The sequence below is a fragment of the Rosa rugosa genome, chromosome 5, assembly GCF_958449725.1.
Source record: "Rosa rugosa chromosome 5, drRosRugo1.1, whole genome shotgun sequence".
Taxonomy (NCBI): domain Eukaryota; kingdom Viridiplantae; phylum Streptophyta; class Magnoliopsida; order Rosales; family Rosaceae; genus Rosa; species Rosa rugosa.
Window position 1 is genome coordinate 4,017,306 of NC_084824.1, and position 16,554 is coordinate 4,033,859.

At 37.1% G+C, this 16,554-nt stretch overlaps 1 protein-coding gene across 1 annotated transcript; it reads left to right on the top strand.

The window, feature by feature from the left end:
* The first annotated feature begins 4,215 nt into the window (after positions 1-4,215).
* Positions 4,216-8,362, top strand: LOC133712677 (quinolinate phosphoribosyltransferase [decarboxylating] 1a). The gene is made up of 10 exons (XM_062138783.1): positions 4,216-4,463; positions 4,967-5,109; positions 5,205-5,338; positions 5,419-5,482; positions 5,557-5,639; positions 6,306-6,389; positions 6,500-6,652; positions 6,893-7,069; positions 7,482-7,549; positions 7,949-8,362. The coding sequence occupies exons 1-10, from the start codon at positions 4,342-4,344 to the stop codon at positions 8,043-8,045; spliced, it is 1,125 nt and encodes a 374-aa protein (XP_061994767.1). The 5' UTR covers positions 4,216-4,341; the 3' UTR covers positions 8,046-8,362.
* Positions 8,363-16,554: the final 8,192 nt, after the last annotated feature.

Genomic DNA, 16,554 nt, shown 5'->3' on the forward strand with positions numbered 1-16,554 from the left:
TCTCAAAATAGCAGACGGCAATTAAGCTAGCTTGAGCAAGGAAGGAAAGTTTGGAAGAGAATTAGCACAGGTGGTCGAGTTGGTAAGAGCTTCCAGGTGTGGAACCCCCACACCGGCCTGGGTTTGAATCCCGCCGACGCTTATTGGAGTTAAATCCCAATATATTCTTGGTGGCCAAGGGGGAGAAAGCGTTCTGACATACCGTGTGATCTCGATAAAATAAAATAAAATAAAAAAATAAAATAAACATAATCAAAATTAAGGACTACATTCTTTTTCGATCAATTGCTCTTCTTATGTTTTGAACTAAGACATAAGCTTTCTATTAATTACATCCTTACTAACTAAAGCAAGATTCAAATATAGGAGGCTAGGGCTACATACTTCCAAGTTTTCCACTCATGCATTTGATCAATTTGGCATTTACACGGATTTCTTGTTCACTGCTCCGTGCTCACACAAAGAAGAATAGTAGCCAACGTGAGTTAAACACAGTATTGAGAGCATTATCTAGCTTGTATTGAAATCAAGAGAACTGCTTTGCATTCTCTTTTCAAACTATTCTACCTGCAGGCAGAAGATGACTACTACCACTATTACTAATTCTTTTCCTTCTTCTTCTTCTAGCATTACCATACCACTGACAACAGCTTGTTATAAGTTAACAAGAAATTACACAAGGGGATAGAAAATTATTTCCCTTTACTTCCTATGTGAAATTCTAATATATGGACAGTTCAAACAGTGAGTGCCCCGAAAGACATTACAAAGAATGAGGAATAAATGACTTTGGGTTGAGTTATATATCTTCCTATGATGATCGACAAAAAAATGGAAAGAACTTACTGAGAGAAGTAGTAGTGTTTTTCCTAGCTAATTCTTGCATATGTACATGATGGTTATCATGGGCAGATGACATAATCTTGGGTAAAAAGCTGGGTGTTCTTGGTGGGGCTGAGCTTGTTGTGACACCGAGAAGGTCCTGAAGGAGGTACTGGCCCTCTGGGAAGCTTAGCCTCCATCAAGCTTTTTATTTCCATTTCCTTCAAATTCTTCAAAGGCCTGCTGCAACTTCCCACTGAAGCCATTCCCAAAAGCAGAAGCATAAAGATAGCAAATCCCATTAACAATCTCTTTGGAGATGATGACATGGTGCTTAATTTCTAAGTTCTAACAACTTTTAGTCAGCAAAAGAGCTTTTGCTTTAAAGTGGAGAGAACTTATTTATATAGGCAATGATTGTGGACTGAGATTGAGAGAGCTAGGTAGGTTGAATAGTAATGCCGTAAGTATTGGACTGTGGCTAATAGAATTTCTGACCCAGAAGATTAAAAAAAGAGGAACAAACAGACTAAGAGGACTACGTGCCTCTGTTTGTTGAATGTTTTATTGGAGTGTGTTGTTTTAAAATTTTAAAGCTGTGAATTATTGATTGTCAATGCTAATGCAGCAGCCAATTTAGAAAAATACCGTAGATATTGAACAGCTTTTAAGTACTTGGTGGTTTTTCTCTACCGCTGCCACTAACACACACATCATTTTTTTCAAAGAAAAACAATGGGGAATTGAAAGAGATGCTCATCCACATTATATAAGAGTATAAACGGAATTTTTGACTAAATAGAATGTACAGTCCACAGCAAAATCAGAATAAAAACGCCTATAGGGTTGTGTTGCACAATCCTATAGACGGGTGGGGACGGGGGAGCCCAAAAGCAGGGTGCGGCTTCCCCCTTTTTTCAATCTCCGGCAGTACTGCTGGGTCGCGGCGACTTGCCCCATCTCCTGTTTGCCATTCTTACTTGTGCATATTCATAGCCTCGTGATCTGGTCTGGTCTTTTTTTGTGTATATGAAACGTGACGATTAGCAATTGTATGATGTAAACTATGAGGCAAGTGCCTTATAGTCTATCTACTGCATGTGATCACTATATCGTGTCATTGATTGGATTTTTGTGTGTTATAAAATCGTTATTTGTTTGCAATCCAATTTTGAATGAATCAAAAATCCAACACGACGACACGTGCTCAAAACAAATGTGTGAAAAATCAGACTGCTATCCTTTGAAAAGGAAATGGACCAATAATACTATGTTTAATATGATTTGGTACGATATATAAACCATGTGTGCATTGTGGGGGTTTAGTGTATAACTATATATCACGCTGCCTGCCGGCGTTCACCAACTATGAGAGGACTTGAAGACATGCAAACTTGAATAAAATGCAAGAGTTGTTCGAGCAATACATCAATTCTACATTTTCTGCATATTCGCATACTTCACAAAGTTTGTTCGAAAATCATCTTTAATTTTACACAAATTTTGACATACCTTGTGAGCCATTAGATTTTAAAATTTCAATGGTTCAGATTTATTCTTTGAATGATGTCAACACAACACCAAATGATGTGGAAATTACATAGCATTACATATTTCTTAAAATTAAACTTTTCTTCATTAAAAGATAAAAACAAAATTAAAATTTAGAAAATCAAAATCAACAAAAACTAAAAAGAGAAAAAGAAGAAGAACGAGCAGAAGAACAAGAATTCCCAGTTCCCATCAAAATTCGGTTCAATTATATTCCTCCTTATTCCAATCCCAAGTCCCTTGTAACGTGTGCAAACCTTCAATTATATTCCTCCTTATTTCAATCCCAAGTCCCTTGTAACGTGAGCTGATTTGCTGAGGGGTGATACTATGTGGTCATGCCCAGCAGACCCATGAGAAGAATGTCATAATTGGGAAGAGATAGCCATGGAACAAATAATAGAAAAAGCTTGCTGCAAACTTGCAAAGGGAAACAGGAAAAATTTCATCCGTGTCATGTCTTTTGCTGGCTTTGGTCAGCTTTATCTTTTGGAAGAAGAAAGAAACAATGGACATTGATGAAGAACCTATTGGTGATGCCATTGACGATGAATTTGAACAAGGGACTGGCCCCATAAAGTTTTTGTACGGTGATCTAGTTCGGGCAACTAGTAACTTTCAAGAGGAAGAAAAGCTTGGCCAGGGAGGATTTGGTGGGGTTTATAAGGGATTCATAAAGGACTTGAACTCATATGTAGCTGCGAAGAGGATATCCAAAGGAGGAATATATATAATTGAAGGCCTGCAGAATTTTTCATGGGAACTGAGAATTCTTGTTCTTCTTCTTTTTCTCTTTTTAGTTTTTGTTGATTTTGATTTTTTAAAATTTTGTTTTTATCTTTTAATGAAGAAAAGTTTAATTTTAAGAAATATGTAATGCCATGTAATTTCCACATCACTTGGTGTTGTGTTGACATCATTCAAATAATAAATTTGAACCATTGAACATTTTAAAATCTAATGGCTCACAAGGTGTGTCAAAATTTGTGTAAAATTTGATGTCCCTTGATCTGGACCCGATATTATTTATGCTAATATATTATCTACCTTTTGTAATTTGTTTGCAAAATAGATTCCAAAACCATTTGACATTTGCTACTTTTCTCTTAGTCAAATGACCAAACACTTAGTCGGCCACAGTCGTTGGATGGATCATTTATGCAATAAATAACATATCCAAGTAAGATTTTCTTTTCTCATACAAGTCACATCTTATTACTTCTTCATGTAGCTTGATTTTACATGAAACTGAACTCCGTAATTCATGCTCTGATTCCGTAAACATTGTACGCTATAATTTAAAAAAAAAAAAAAAAACCATGATTTCTATAACAAACAATTTTTCACTAAAATCGCATGTTTTTATTTTCTTATGAAAATTTTTTTCTCCCTAAAATAATGATTTTGATACATTTCTCAAATTGAAGGAACAAAAAAATAACGATGCAAATTTTGTGTATGATTTTTCAAAGTCATAAACAATAAAATTCATAAAGAATTTATTCAATTTTTTAGTGTTCTATCAATTGGAAAACATTCTAAAAATCATACTCATATGAATGAAGAGCTTACATTGAATTATATAAACAAAATTCGTTTAATACTTCAATGTTTCGCAAATTCACGCATATTGTAAAAATAATGCCATAACGCATGAAATTTTAAAGATTACTCGGCGATACATCCAAACTATATCGATCTCTCTTTCTTATTCAAATTTTTTCATGCAATAAACTCCCCTTTCTTATGCATGATTGCACTTTAAGCACCAAAACCGTGTGGTGCCAAATTAGGGGGTTACAACGCTAATCATGCAATTCGCAACGCAACATTAATAGGGCTAAATGTGATAATGTGGGAAGTTGGGAACTCTCTTTGTTGGGTTGGAGTTGGAGACTGCTGATAGTGACAGTGACAGTGAAAGTGAAAGGCCTGGACTGAACTGGACTTCTTATTGGGGGTTGGAGAATGGAGATGGCCTTTGCTTCTTCGTCTTTATCTTTCCCTCTGCAAAAGTCGTGCAACGCTTACCCGGCAACTGGGATTCTCTACGGCCTTCCTTTCACCACCCGCCTGCGCTCTCCTATCAGGTAACACCCTCCACCTCAATTTTTTATGGTCACTCTTGTTTTGCTGTAATTCAAGTGGAATTGGGTTCTTTCTTGTCTAAAGTCTAAAGCTTTGCTTGAAGTTACCAAGTTTGAGGTACCCAATATCAGCTGAGTAATATTAGTTTTGCTCTGCCAATTGCATGGTCGCTTCAGTAGATTTCAATTCAGCAGGGTGTGTGTTTGTTCTTGTAAAGAAAGATAATTTAACAGCGTATGCTTTTGGCAAGTTTTTCATGAGTGATTACTACTCTGCCTAATGGTGATGATGTTGTTGTGGTGAAGTACTTAATAACATTGCCATAATGTGAATCATAGAAGAAACTATGTGATTGGAATTAGTTAATGGAATGGATAATAGCTGACAGATTCAAACATGTCCGAATGTTCTAATTTCATTTGTTCAGAAGTTGTGTTTCTGTTGATCATTGGTGGCATATTAGACTGTTGATTTGGAATGTGTGGACTTGTTTGGACCCTTGCAGGCAGATCGTTAGAATGTCTGCAGTTCAAGCTGAAAAGCCCGGTTTGTCATTTGAATCCCTACCGATAAAGCCTCCTTCACATCCGACTTATGATTTGTTGGGTGTCATCAAGTCAGCCCTTGCTGAAGACGCTGGGGATCGAGGTTGAAATCTTCTTTGGTTTTCTTGAAAGTTGAGATCTTCAAGACTTATTTACTGTTCAAAACATATTATAGCAAGATTGTTGCTTTAATTGTAGGCGACGTGACATGTCTGGCTACCATTCCACATGATATGGAAGTAGAAGCCCACTTCTTGGCAAAGGAGAATGGTATAGTTGCCGGAGTTGCACTTGCAGAGATGGTATTTTATCAAGTTGATCCCACTCTAAAGGTATATAAGCACTGCACTTTGTGTGCTTGAATGTTTTTGTTCTATGTGTCCTGGCATGATTGGTTTACATTTCTATACAGGTTGAGTGGTCACAAAAGGATGGAGACTCCGTACATAAAGGCTTAGAGTTTGGAAAAGTTTATGGTAACTCAGGATCTGAAGAAATTTTTTAGGAGCTTTTCAAAATTTCATGAGAAGTCTTACAGATTGATATGCAGGGAGAGCACACAGCATTGTTGTAGCTGAGAGGGTAGTACTGAATTTTATGCAGAGGATGAGTGGAGTAGCAACTTTAACTAAGGTACCCATGTTTCCTTTTTATATTTCCTATATACAAAATCAATAGATGGGATGTCCTATTTAATGCTGCTGCACGTTGAGCACATAACAAGGGCATGCCATTGCAAAGATGGATGCTCATTTATTTCAATATGGGGCATGATGGTTCAGAACTCTGAAGAGTTTGATAATCAAATTTATATATTCATTAAAAGAAGGGCGCCCTTAAAAGAACCACAGACCAATACTTATTGTAGCTCCTCTTTATGAAAGAAGTGATATGGACTTTACCATGTTAGAGGCAAGGTATTCAGAGTGGAGTACGGCTTCCCTGTTATAAAGTTCTCTGCATAAGTTGATTAAAAGGATTTAGGTTAGTGTTATTATGAAGAAATTGCTTAGTTCTTTCTAAATCCTGATACAGATTTAATCCCTGTTTCAGTTGTGACTGATACATGTCTAAACTTGCCACTTCACCTCTATATATTGGATTAGAACATCATGACTCATAATTGAAAACAAAACTTGCCACTTCTTTCATGTTAGGTTGTGGATCTTCATTTTTTGGCTATCCCTATACTATGTATTTGTCTATAATGCAAATGAGGAATTAATAACTTAAGAGTTATACTATGTGTATTAATGTTATGTATTTGTTGGATGTGTGAGGGATTTGTGTTATCTGCAGGTGATGGCAGATCTTGCAAGCCCTGCATGTATCTTGGAGACGAGAAAAACTGCTCCAGGTTTACGTTTGGTAGATAAGTGGGCGGTATAGATCTTTCCCTTGCTCCTATTAGACATCAAGACACACACCACAAATATGTTGTTGCTGGTGGCATATTATTTTTTTCTCAACCTTGTATAAAACTGCTGTTGCAGGTACTCATTGGTGGTGGGAAAAATCACAGAATGGGGTTATTTGATATGGTAATGATAAAAGATAATCATATATCAATAGCTGGAGGCATCACGAATGCCCTTAAGTCTGTAGACCTATATCTTCAGCAAAGGAATCTTCAGATGGAGGTTGAGGTAATGTTTCAAGATTCGTGATTACAACAACCCTAGTTGTTGCCAAGTTCTTACACGTTCTGTGTCCTACAATTCCAATGCAATCGTAACAGAATTTGTAGCTCTGTATCTCTCAGATTTCTGTGTCTATTTGTCTTCGCTTTATGATGCTTAACATTCATAAATGTTCACCAATGTAGCATATGTACAGGATCAGCTTTCATAGGAACCATGATTACTAAAATTTGGTTTGATTCCCAGGTGGAGACCCGAACAATTGAAGAAGTAGACAAAGTATTGGACTATGCATCTCAAACAAAGACTTCCTTGACCCGGATAATGTTGGACAATATGGTTGTACCACTATCAAATGGTGATGTTGACGTCAGCATGCTTGAACAAGCTGTGAATTTGATTAAAGGGAGATTTGAGACAGAGGTAGCCTAGAGTTATTTATACAGTTTCTTAATGGTTTAATCCTGATAGAGGTATCATCCTTGTTTTCCTGATAGACATAACAAGAGTTGTCACCTAGACTGATTATGGATGTTTGAAGCTAATCCACAGACCTAACATATACTTTTTTTTTCTTTCTTTCATTTCACTCTTGTGTTTGAAGCCTCTTTCTTTAAAACTATGATAAGCAGTTCTCACTCTTTCTCTTTTGTTTTGTTTTTTTTTGTTTTTCGCTTGAAAACCACTTTCTCACGAACCCTTATGCTTTAATGAGAAAGTTACCATAGAATACTAGAGGCTGTTTCAGAATTTGAAATTAGCGTCTGGTTGCATAAATTTGATTCTGTACTTCCAGTCCCTTTTAATTTCTGACTTATCTATTCCACTGCTACAGGCATCTGGAAATGTTACTCTTGAAACAGTACACAAAATTGGACAAACAGGAGTGGACTACATTTCTAGGTAATGACGCAGCTCCTCCTAATCTCAATCAGTCCACTAACTGTTATCTGAATAACCAACATGGGAAGAACAGTTCTTTTAGAAGTTTGACATGACTGATGCTTAATCTGTCATGTGGAGTTCTTTTAAGCAAATATTGTCTTTTTCCTTTTGGGCATAATATGCTGTCCTGCTACTGTGATATTGGTAGAGCCTTTAAGCTGTGACATTTCTGCAAAACTGGACTGCAGAGATGCACTACTTTAGGTGGATATATGACTCGAAGTTAGAATCAACCAAGTGTATGATTGATTGCACTTTGAACATCTCAGTGCAATAGGTTGCTGGGGATCATATAATGATAGAATTTTTTATGGTGTTGTTGGTATGGTCTGTGAAGTGCTTTTGTTATTTTTGCAGTGGTGCACTGACACATTCTGTTAAAGCTCTAGACATCTCCCTCAAGATTGATACCGAGTTGGCTCTTCAAGTCGGAAGGCGTACAAAACGAGCATGAACATATTACTTTCATCTTTGTTCGGTCTGTCCAATCCTTCACTGTGGTAAACTTTACCAGGTGGTGCCTAATAATTTTGACATTAATCTTATACAGCTTGTATACTAGTCAGAAGTGTTTAAAGTCCATGTTCTGAAAGGGTCTCGTAGGTTTTTCCTTGATGAAAACTGACCATATGTCAATCTATTTGAATCCAACAGATTCAGCGTTTACAATTTCAACTTTTAATATGTTGTTATTAGCTTGCCTTGGGCGAGCAACATGCCCTTTGAACAACTCTTCAAGATTAAAGGATTAATGTATTCCAATTTGATTTATTATAAGCTTTATTTTCTATTATATATCAGGTTTATCTTCTGTATATGGTTAAGGATAAAGTCTAATTTAATCAACAACTTGACATATGAAACTGAAATGCTTAAAGGGTCATTTTTAATGCGGTGGGCGGGTTAATGCTCATGTAAGATGAACCAAGACTTCTGTACTGAAAAATCATTAAAAAATTAGTTGAGATTCTGTAGTGACTTTTGGGAGTTTTGAAATGGAAAGATGAACACAGCCCTCCATTTATAATTCATTTTTATTGATTTAAATAGGAAATAATTGATGTGAAGGTTTGCTAAATAATAAATATAGTAAACTTCTTCTATCCAAAAAACCAAAATTATAGCACTATTGCAACAATTCATACATCATCCCAGCTTCTATGTAGTTGGTGCATCATACATCATCACTTCATCTGTTTATGCCTGGCATCTCCCTCCCTCTGTTTTATAATTCAGCTATTATCCAACTGATGATATAGCAGGTTTTGGTTTCCCTGAATCCCCCAAGGACATCAGTAACAGAAAAGCAAGTTCACTAATGTAATCTTTGCTTTTCCAGATTCTCTTCTCATTCACTGAATCACTATGCTTGTTGTTCTCAAGCACCAATAACATTATTGGTCTGCACAGCCGACACCATATCCCAATTCTCAATTTGGTTCTGACTTCTGATTCACATTATAAAGTAAATGCTATTTTGCTGGTAGATATAAATTTCAGAAGAGATAAATTTCATCAACTAGCTCAGTGGGGTGGTCAAAACTAAGCATGGTTTACCTCTTGGTGCAACACCCTAATGGTTACCTAATAGTCAATGACATTATGGAAGTTATATATGCTTCTTTTTTTTTTTTTTTTGAAAAGGTTATATATGCTTCTTAGTCCTTGCTTTATTTTGAGTAAAAGAATTTTGGTTTGGTGAAAGAACAAAACTTAGGTCTGCTTGTCCCAGTTTCACTCAAATGGTTGCCCACCCTTTCAAGCCCCTCCAAATGCTATATCATTCTCATGGTCTGCCTCTGAATACAAATAAAAACTCCATGGGCAGCACTGTGGTAGAGTCAACTACCTTCCCAAAAATGGTGGGGGTAATGTGATTAATTGTCAAGCTAATTAGTTACAAGGTGTGGAACTTGCAGCTACAATTTTAAATGACCAGCAGTACAGATTCATTACAAATATAGATACAAGTATTAATTCTGATTTGGCAAGTATTTATTGTGTACAACCTCCTAGAGTAAACTCTGGATTAATGAGTTTGCTTAATACAATTAAATTCTGCACTGAGATCTGACCTACCAGCAAGTCTATTCTTATTGGTTGAGGGGGACTTAGCAATTTGATAGTGTCCAAAATTAGTTGCAGTTGCCCAGAATACTACTCTTTCCATCTGCAAGTCTCTATTGGGAAATCAAGACTATGACTAGCTACAAAAATATGCATATCACATTGAAATAAAACTCAGACCTGTTCTTGGTAAATGGAGAAGAAAACACCAAAATAAAGGTTTGGTCTGAGTCTCTTTCTCAGTCATATTTCTCCATTACCAATATTGAATAGTTAACCCATGAACTAAATAGTACCATTTGATGGACCTTATGAGTAAACATTGCGGCTACGTGGATGAAAATAATTAATTACCAAAAAGCCAGTGTACTAATCCGGCTGTGTGGGTGTCTTGACATCCCTTTTAGACTATTGTAGATCGTTAATATTGTTAGTTTTTTTAAATATATATATATATATATATAACAGCTTCCTGAAAATAATTAATTATCAAAAAGCCAGTGTTCTAATCCAAGCCTTAACATCAACTTTATATCCAAATACTTAAGCAGTCCAAAATTCATAACTATAACAACTTTTATTATTTGTCATCAAGTAGCAAAGTTCAACGATTAAAGTAATACATATGATGCAAAGGTTAACCAAACAATGTGATTCGATAGAGAGACAGAGAGAGCTTATCAAAAAAAAAAAAACAGAGACAGAGAGAGGAATCTATTGAAAAATTAACCCACAAAAGATAATTAAGTACACTAATCCTCATCGGGACCACGATTAATATGGTTCAATAGTCATAATCCTTATCCTTGATTTCATATCGAAAAATCCTTTAGTCATCACAAATATTTTTGACAAATATTATCCATCAAGTAAAATTGAAACGATGTATAGGGCAATAAGATGACCAGACGATTTATATGCAATTAATATTTTACAAGGATAACCTTCACAAAATTCTTAAAACATGAACGGTTCTAATTAAGATATTTACAAACTAGTTAGAACAAAGATAGAGAAAACAACACGATTCTATGAAGTTTGTGGATTTTCATGTCTAGTCAGTATCATCCAATATTATATTCAGCAAATGCAATTTCGTAGAACTCATATTTTTAGGGAAGGGAATGCAGCTGCAGATAAGATGGCAAACTTAGGTGTTTCAAAACACTCATTTACCTGGTATCCTAGCCCTCCTGCAGAGCTTCACAGGTACTTGCAGGCGGATTTTTTGGGACTCCCAAATTATCGCTTCACAGGTTGCTGAGATGATTAGGTTCGTCTGTCTTTCTTGCCCGCACCTTCTCAGAGGCTTTTATTCCCAGGAGGTCGTGCGCAAAGTTAAGCTTCATAAGCATCTACATGCAGGCGCATGCGAATTTCTGGCATATTTCGTGTGTCCAGTTTTCACTTATGTGGCTGATTTTTTCTTCTTTTAGATTTGTTCATGAGGGGGAAGTTTCCCTCTCTTCTCTTTCGCTGTTAATTTTGTTTTCTCTCTTGGACAATGTATTTTTCTTCTTTATTATTAATAAATTGAGTTGGGGGACGGGCGGTGGGTTCCCAGAGTGGGGCAGACCCTTCACCTTCGGGTTTGAGGGTGGGACAAGTGCCCTGCATTGTCTGTCTCCGAGGAACTAATATCACTTAATCCATTTCTCCTTAAAAAAAAAAAAAAAAAAAAAAAAAAATCCAATATTATAGGCGAAAAACCTCTTTACATATTATTGTGATTGAGAGATAATTTACTAACTAGTTAGAACAAAGATAGAGAGAACAACATGATCCTATGAAGTTTGTGGATTTCCATGTCAAGTCAGTATCAGTATCAGTATCAGTATCATCCGATGTTATAGGTGACCATACCTAGAGTAATTACATGCACAATACACGCACAAACACCCCCTCAAATTTCAAGTGACAATGAATCATTTGAAAACCAGACTCAACTTTTGAAGGATAATGTTAAAATGATACCATGCATCTTCCTACCATCCTAGCTAGTGGTGATTAACTTTTAGCTTAGGGTCTAATTTTGTTGCTAATATGGTGGGTGATGACATGATAAAATCACGCCTGGATTAAGTTTAAGGTACCTTGCGTGGAAATTATCTGCACGCCAAACTGGTCAAATGGGTAGTGGATGCCCCAAATATAATCATTTTTTTTCCGTTGTAGCTATTATTGACTCGACTAATTTATATAGTAGACTAGGGAGATAGAGTGGGGTTTTCATGAGGCTTTTGCCTTTCTATGTTAGGCAGGGAAAATACTATGTATTTTTTGCAGGTCTTAATCTGTATCCCTAATTTGACAAAGCATAATTTGCAAAGAAGGGATTGGTATTCGACCATAAAATTATAGCTTGTACATCTTCACATGGAGATGAGTCAGGTATGATGAAGATGACGATGAAGAATTAGTAGGGGCGGCTCTGCCTATACTTAGTCTTATCTTTGGTGACTGTTTATATAACTTTTTGGGTGGTGATGGAGTTTTGTTTGGTATTGATCAAGAAAATTAAAAAGGGCGGTGATGGCATGTGGAAATATAACTATGAAGGTAAGCTACGTAGCCAAGAGAAAAGGCCAAGAGGAAAAGGAAAAAAAGAAAACATCTTTCGGCAGAGAACGTAAGAAGGCAACGGAGCACAAGCACGAAGTCTTTTGCAGATCGATGTTGGCCTCCCACCAAAGATGCTTACCAAATCATTCTCTCTCTCACCTGCTTTATATTTTTCCCAGAGGGACATGCCGATTGGCAATGTAGTGCACCCCCTGCTCATCTGTTTCGTAACATTATGGGTCGGGCATTAGGGTTTTGTCCAAACTTTGGATCCCCCCATCCAAAATCGTATAAAGCTTGCAATAGTTTTCACCCTTGAGTATGCTTTTCGAGGAAAAAGTTTTCGTGAAATTAATATGTACTGATATATATATATATATATATATATATATATATATATATATATATAACCCCTTTCAAAAAATATATATATATATATATATATATATATATATATATATATCAATAATTTAGATAATTATTATGACATATCAACCTATTATAGTGGCTAAACTATCCGTAATCTATCACTACAACGAGTTAGTCTACCATTATGTCCGATAGTTTATCACTGATTTATCAATAATTCTTAGGTTCACCCCTAGGGTGAATGAGCATATTCACCCCTATTGTCGATTAACATACTTTTATTTAATAAATTTATAATCTAACGGTCCATATCTGAAATTAGCCTTTAAAGATCATCTCTGTAAAAAAATCAATCGAATCAGAAATCGTTTAATTATCTAATTGAATCAAACAAATGGATGGTTCTAACAACACTTACTACTATTATAATGAACCGTCCATGTATTTCATAGAAATGAATAACTGAAAGGTCTTCAATTTGATTGATTTTTTACAAACCTAATCTTTGTATTACGTTATACAAAATGAATGGTTGGATTAGAAAATTATAAAGTTATTATACGTTAATCGACAATGGGGGTGGACCTAAGAATTGTTCATACATTAATAAACCAAAAGAGACATTTTTTAAAAATTGATATATTTGCGGATAATTATGACCCTAAATATATTATAGTTGTGCATAGTGCGAATTGAAACTTTTTTCTTTTTTTTGTTGGTCGATTCCATCCCTCCAATAATTTTTTTTTTCCTTTTTTTTTATGAATTCCATCCCTCCAACAATAGCTTGACATGTAAGTTATAAAAGAAAATTGTCTACCAAACTAAAAACTAGAAATCTCACACACTACTAATCTATAGCATGAGGAATGAAAGTTAGATAAACAAAGGAATAGAAATAGTATGTACACATGGTCATTTGTAATCCAAACATATCTTGGAAACGAGGGTTAACTTTTTGAATAAAATTATATCGATTTGTCATTCATTTCAAGTTAGAATGGCTATTACATACCCTCTCTCTGTCATCAATGGACAGATAAGAAGTGTTGAAAAAAAAACATGAAAACCCTAGCAGCGCTCCCTCTCGCGCTAACTCTAGTGCCGTCTCCCCAGGTCGGCAATAAGCAGAGCCGCTCTGGTCGGCTTCCAACCCCAAGGCATTTGGGTCAGTTTCCTCCCATAACTTTTGAGCCTTCTAGTCTTCGGGTTCACCTACCCCTGTCGAGATCTGCTTCTGTTATCAATGACCATGGCGGCGGGATTGTTCTATTATGTCCAGACCGTGGAGCCGCCTACGGCGGCCCAAACCAGCCTTCAAACCTCAGACCCTTGGGTTCGATCCTCTTTCTCCCGTCGACTGTCCTTGTTTTGTCAAGACTTGAACCGTCTTCTTGGGAAGGCTGCCTGCAATCGTCGTGGTGGCCTGATTGGTGGAGGCTAGATTTTCAGATCTCTGCAATGGATGGTGGCGGTGGCCTATACTATGGTAGAGAGGTTTTTACAATCAGGTTGCCTTCGTCAAGAAGCATAGATGCTCAATGGTGCAGTCCAAAGTCTGGGGATCGTCACCATGCTTCATCGTTGTCGGGTTGGTCTTGGCTGCTGGAGGTGTTGAAGTCAAGCTGTTTGATGGAGGCGCTGGAGGTGCGCAAAATTCTGCTTCGATTTGCAAGGGCAAGGACTAGAGGCGTCAGGCCTCGATCTGAGGGTCTGGAGACAAGCAATTTTGCATCCCGCCGAACTGGTGGTGGAACACCATGCATCGTGCCGGACAATGGTGTCTTCCCGATGGGGATGCCCACATCATGGCGGGTTGGACGTCTGCTGGCGATTTTGGTGAAGAGGGAAGCATGCTGGTGGGTCCTGGGGCTTCTTGGGCTGCTAGTTCTGCAATCAAGTTTTGGGCAAGGATCTCTTGGGTCTGGCATGAGCATTGGGTCTTTGTACCCATTCTTTAATTAGTATTGTTTTTTTTAACTAGCCTATTACTATGCAAGATTTGTTCATAGTTATAGGCTCACTTTAAATAAATGAGCGATAAGTTCGAATATAGTAGGTCTATCCTATGTACCACTGTGGCTCCTCCACGAATTCTTGTCTGGCCATTATTATGTGTCAGCGGATGGGTATGTAATGGCCTTTTTGACATGAGTTATTATTATCAATGGATTTCCATTATTCAAAAAAAAAAAAAAAAATGGACAGATAAGAAGTTTGTGGTGTATGACAGATAAGAAGTTTGTGGTAGTACCACAACAATATATAGAAATAAGTCCACTTATTGAACATTTGACGCTCACTTAAAAAAAATAAAGCTATAAACTATGATAATACTACGTCACAGTAAATAGGCACAGTTCAAATACAAAATTGCATAGCTCCCTAAAATGTAAGGAATTATTTAGAAAGAAAAAACTAACTAATTAGAAACCCAAAAGGCCCAAGGAAACTAGTCCTAGGCCAAGCGGCAGCCCGACCCTAAACCGGTCACCACATCCTCGTGCAGACCGCCAAGATACCCACGACCGTCACTGCCATCCTTACTACCTCGATGTCACCAATAGAGTCGTGCGTGAAAGATTAGAACCATAAATCTCAGCGCACCAAACCACCAACAAACCTCGATGCCGAAGTTGACAAGCCGCCATTTAGTTTAGATTTGGGACAGGGAACCAAGCCTAGCCCACACTGCCATCCCCTGATCTAATAACCACGACCACAACTGCCTCATAGATGTGTCAAGCCAGGAACCAAGGTCGTCAACCACTTCTATCAGCTATCATGCCAGAACTCACCGTGAAACTAAGAGCAAGCCCTAAAAACCACCACCTGTCCAGCAGCGGCACCAAAGCATCGCGCACCTAGGGTTGCTACAAGAGCTGAGTCACCACCAAACTAGCGTAGCGGGATAGTGCTTGAGATACGCTTATGGTTCAAGGAGAAAACTTTGCGGCTATAGAGAATAGCCTAAACTCATTAAATTAAAAGATGTTTATGGAAACAACTAACACTAAGATAAAATCTTCAAATGGTATCTGAATTATTGCCCCAATTACCTTTTATTACAGTGAAATATCTTAGGGGTGGGCATAATGCACCGCAAATACGGTACCTCACCGTTTCGCATCGGAAAAAGCGGGTTGGAAACCGCACCGGAACAAAGCGGTGCCGCTTCTCTCTCAAACCACACCGCCCCGCATGAATATGGTGCGGTTGTGGTTTCGGGTCCTAATCCGCTCTATTTAAACCGCACCGCCCCGCTTTTTATTTATTTTATTTTATATTATTTTTAATATATAATATTTTTCTTATTGGTTACAACTCCAAGCTTATGTAGGCTTGAGTGCACCTGATCAACAATTAGGTCCCTAATAGCATGACCTTTTCTCTTCAGTCACTATTTAGTCTATTCTTTCTCGCCTCTCTCTCTACCTCCTAAACCCTAAATCGACCCAGCAATTAGGTTTACTATTTTTTTTTTTTTTTTCATTATGTTTCAATTTTCGACAATTTGGATATTTGAATATTTCTAACTTTGTTTATTTTACTTTTTTCAATTTTTTGGGATGTTGGATACTTGATTCTATCAAATGAGTTAAAAGAGTACAAAATTTTGGCCTCATTTTATGGACTTAAAAGAGTAAAAACAATAACCGGGTTCAACCTGATACCAAATCGCACCGCACCGAAAATTGTGGTAACCGGATTAATTGGTTTAGCACATTTGAAATGCGGTTACAGTTTGCAAAATGACAAATCCGATAGAAATGGTGCGGTTCTGGTTTCGACCTTAATCCACATCGCCCCGCACCGCGCCCACCCCTAAATATCTTTACCCTGAACTAAATATCAGATCACGTCAGCAATTACATGTGCGAATAATGGCCAATACACCCGGGACATCCAATATTCCGGGTCAAACCAAAAGAAAACGAAGAAGAATAGTTCTCGGGTCATGAAAA

Excerpts from the sequence above, each read along its gene's own strand:
- LOC133712677 (XM_062138783.1), top strand. The coding sequence starts at position 4,342 with ATGGAGATGGCCTTTGCTTCTTCGTCTTTATCTTTCCCTCTGCAAAAG. Across the intron at positions 4,464-4,966 it reads CGCCTGCGCTCTCCTATCAG|GCAGATCGTTAGAATGTCTG; the intron begins GTAACACCCTCC and ends GGACCCTTGCAG. Across the intron at positions 6,653-6,892 it reads ATCTTCAGATGGAGGTTGAG|GTGGAGACCCGAACAATTGA; the intron begins GTAATGTTTCAA and ends TTTGATTCCCAG.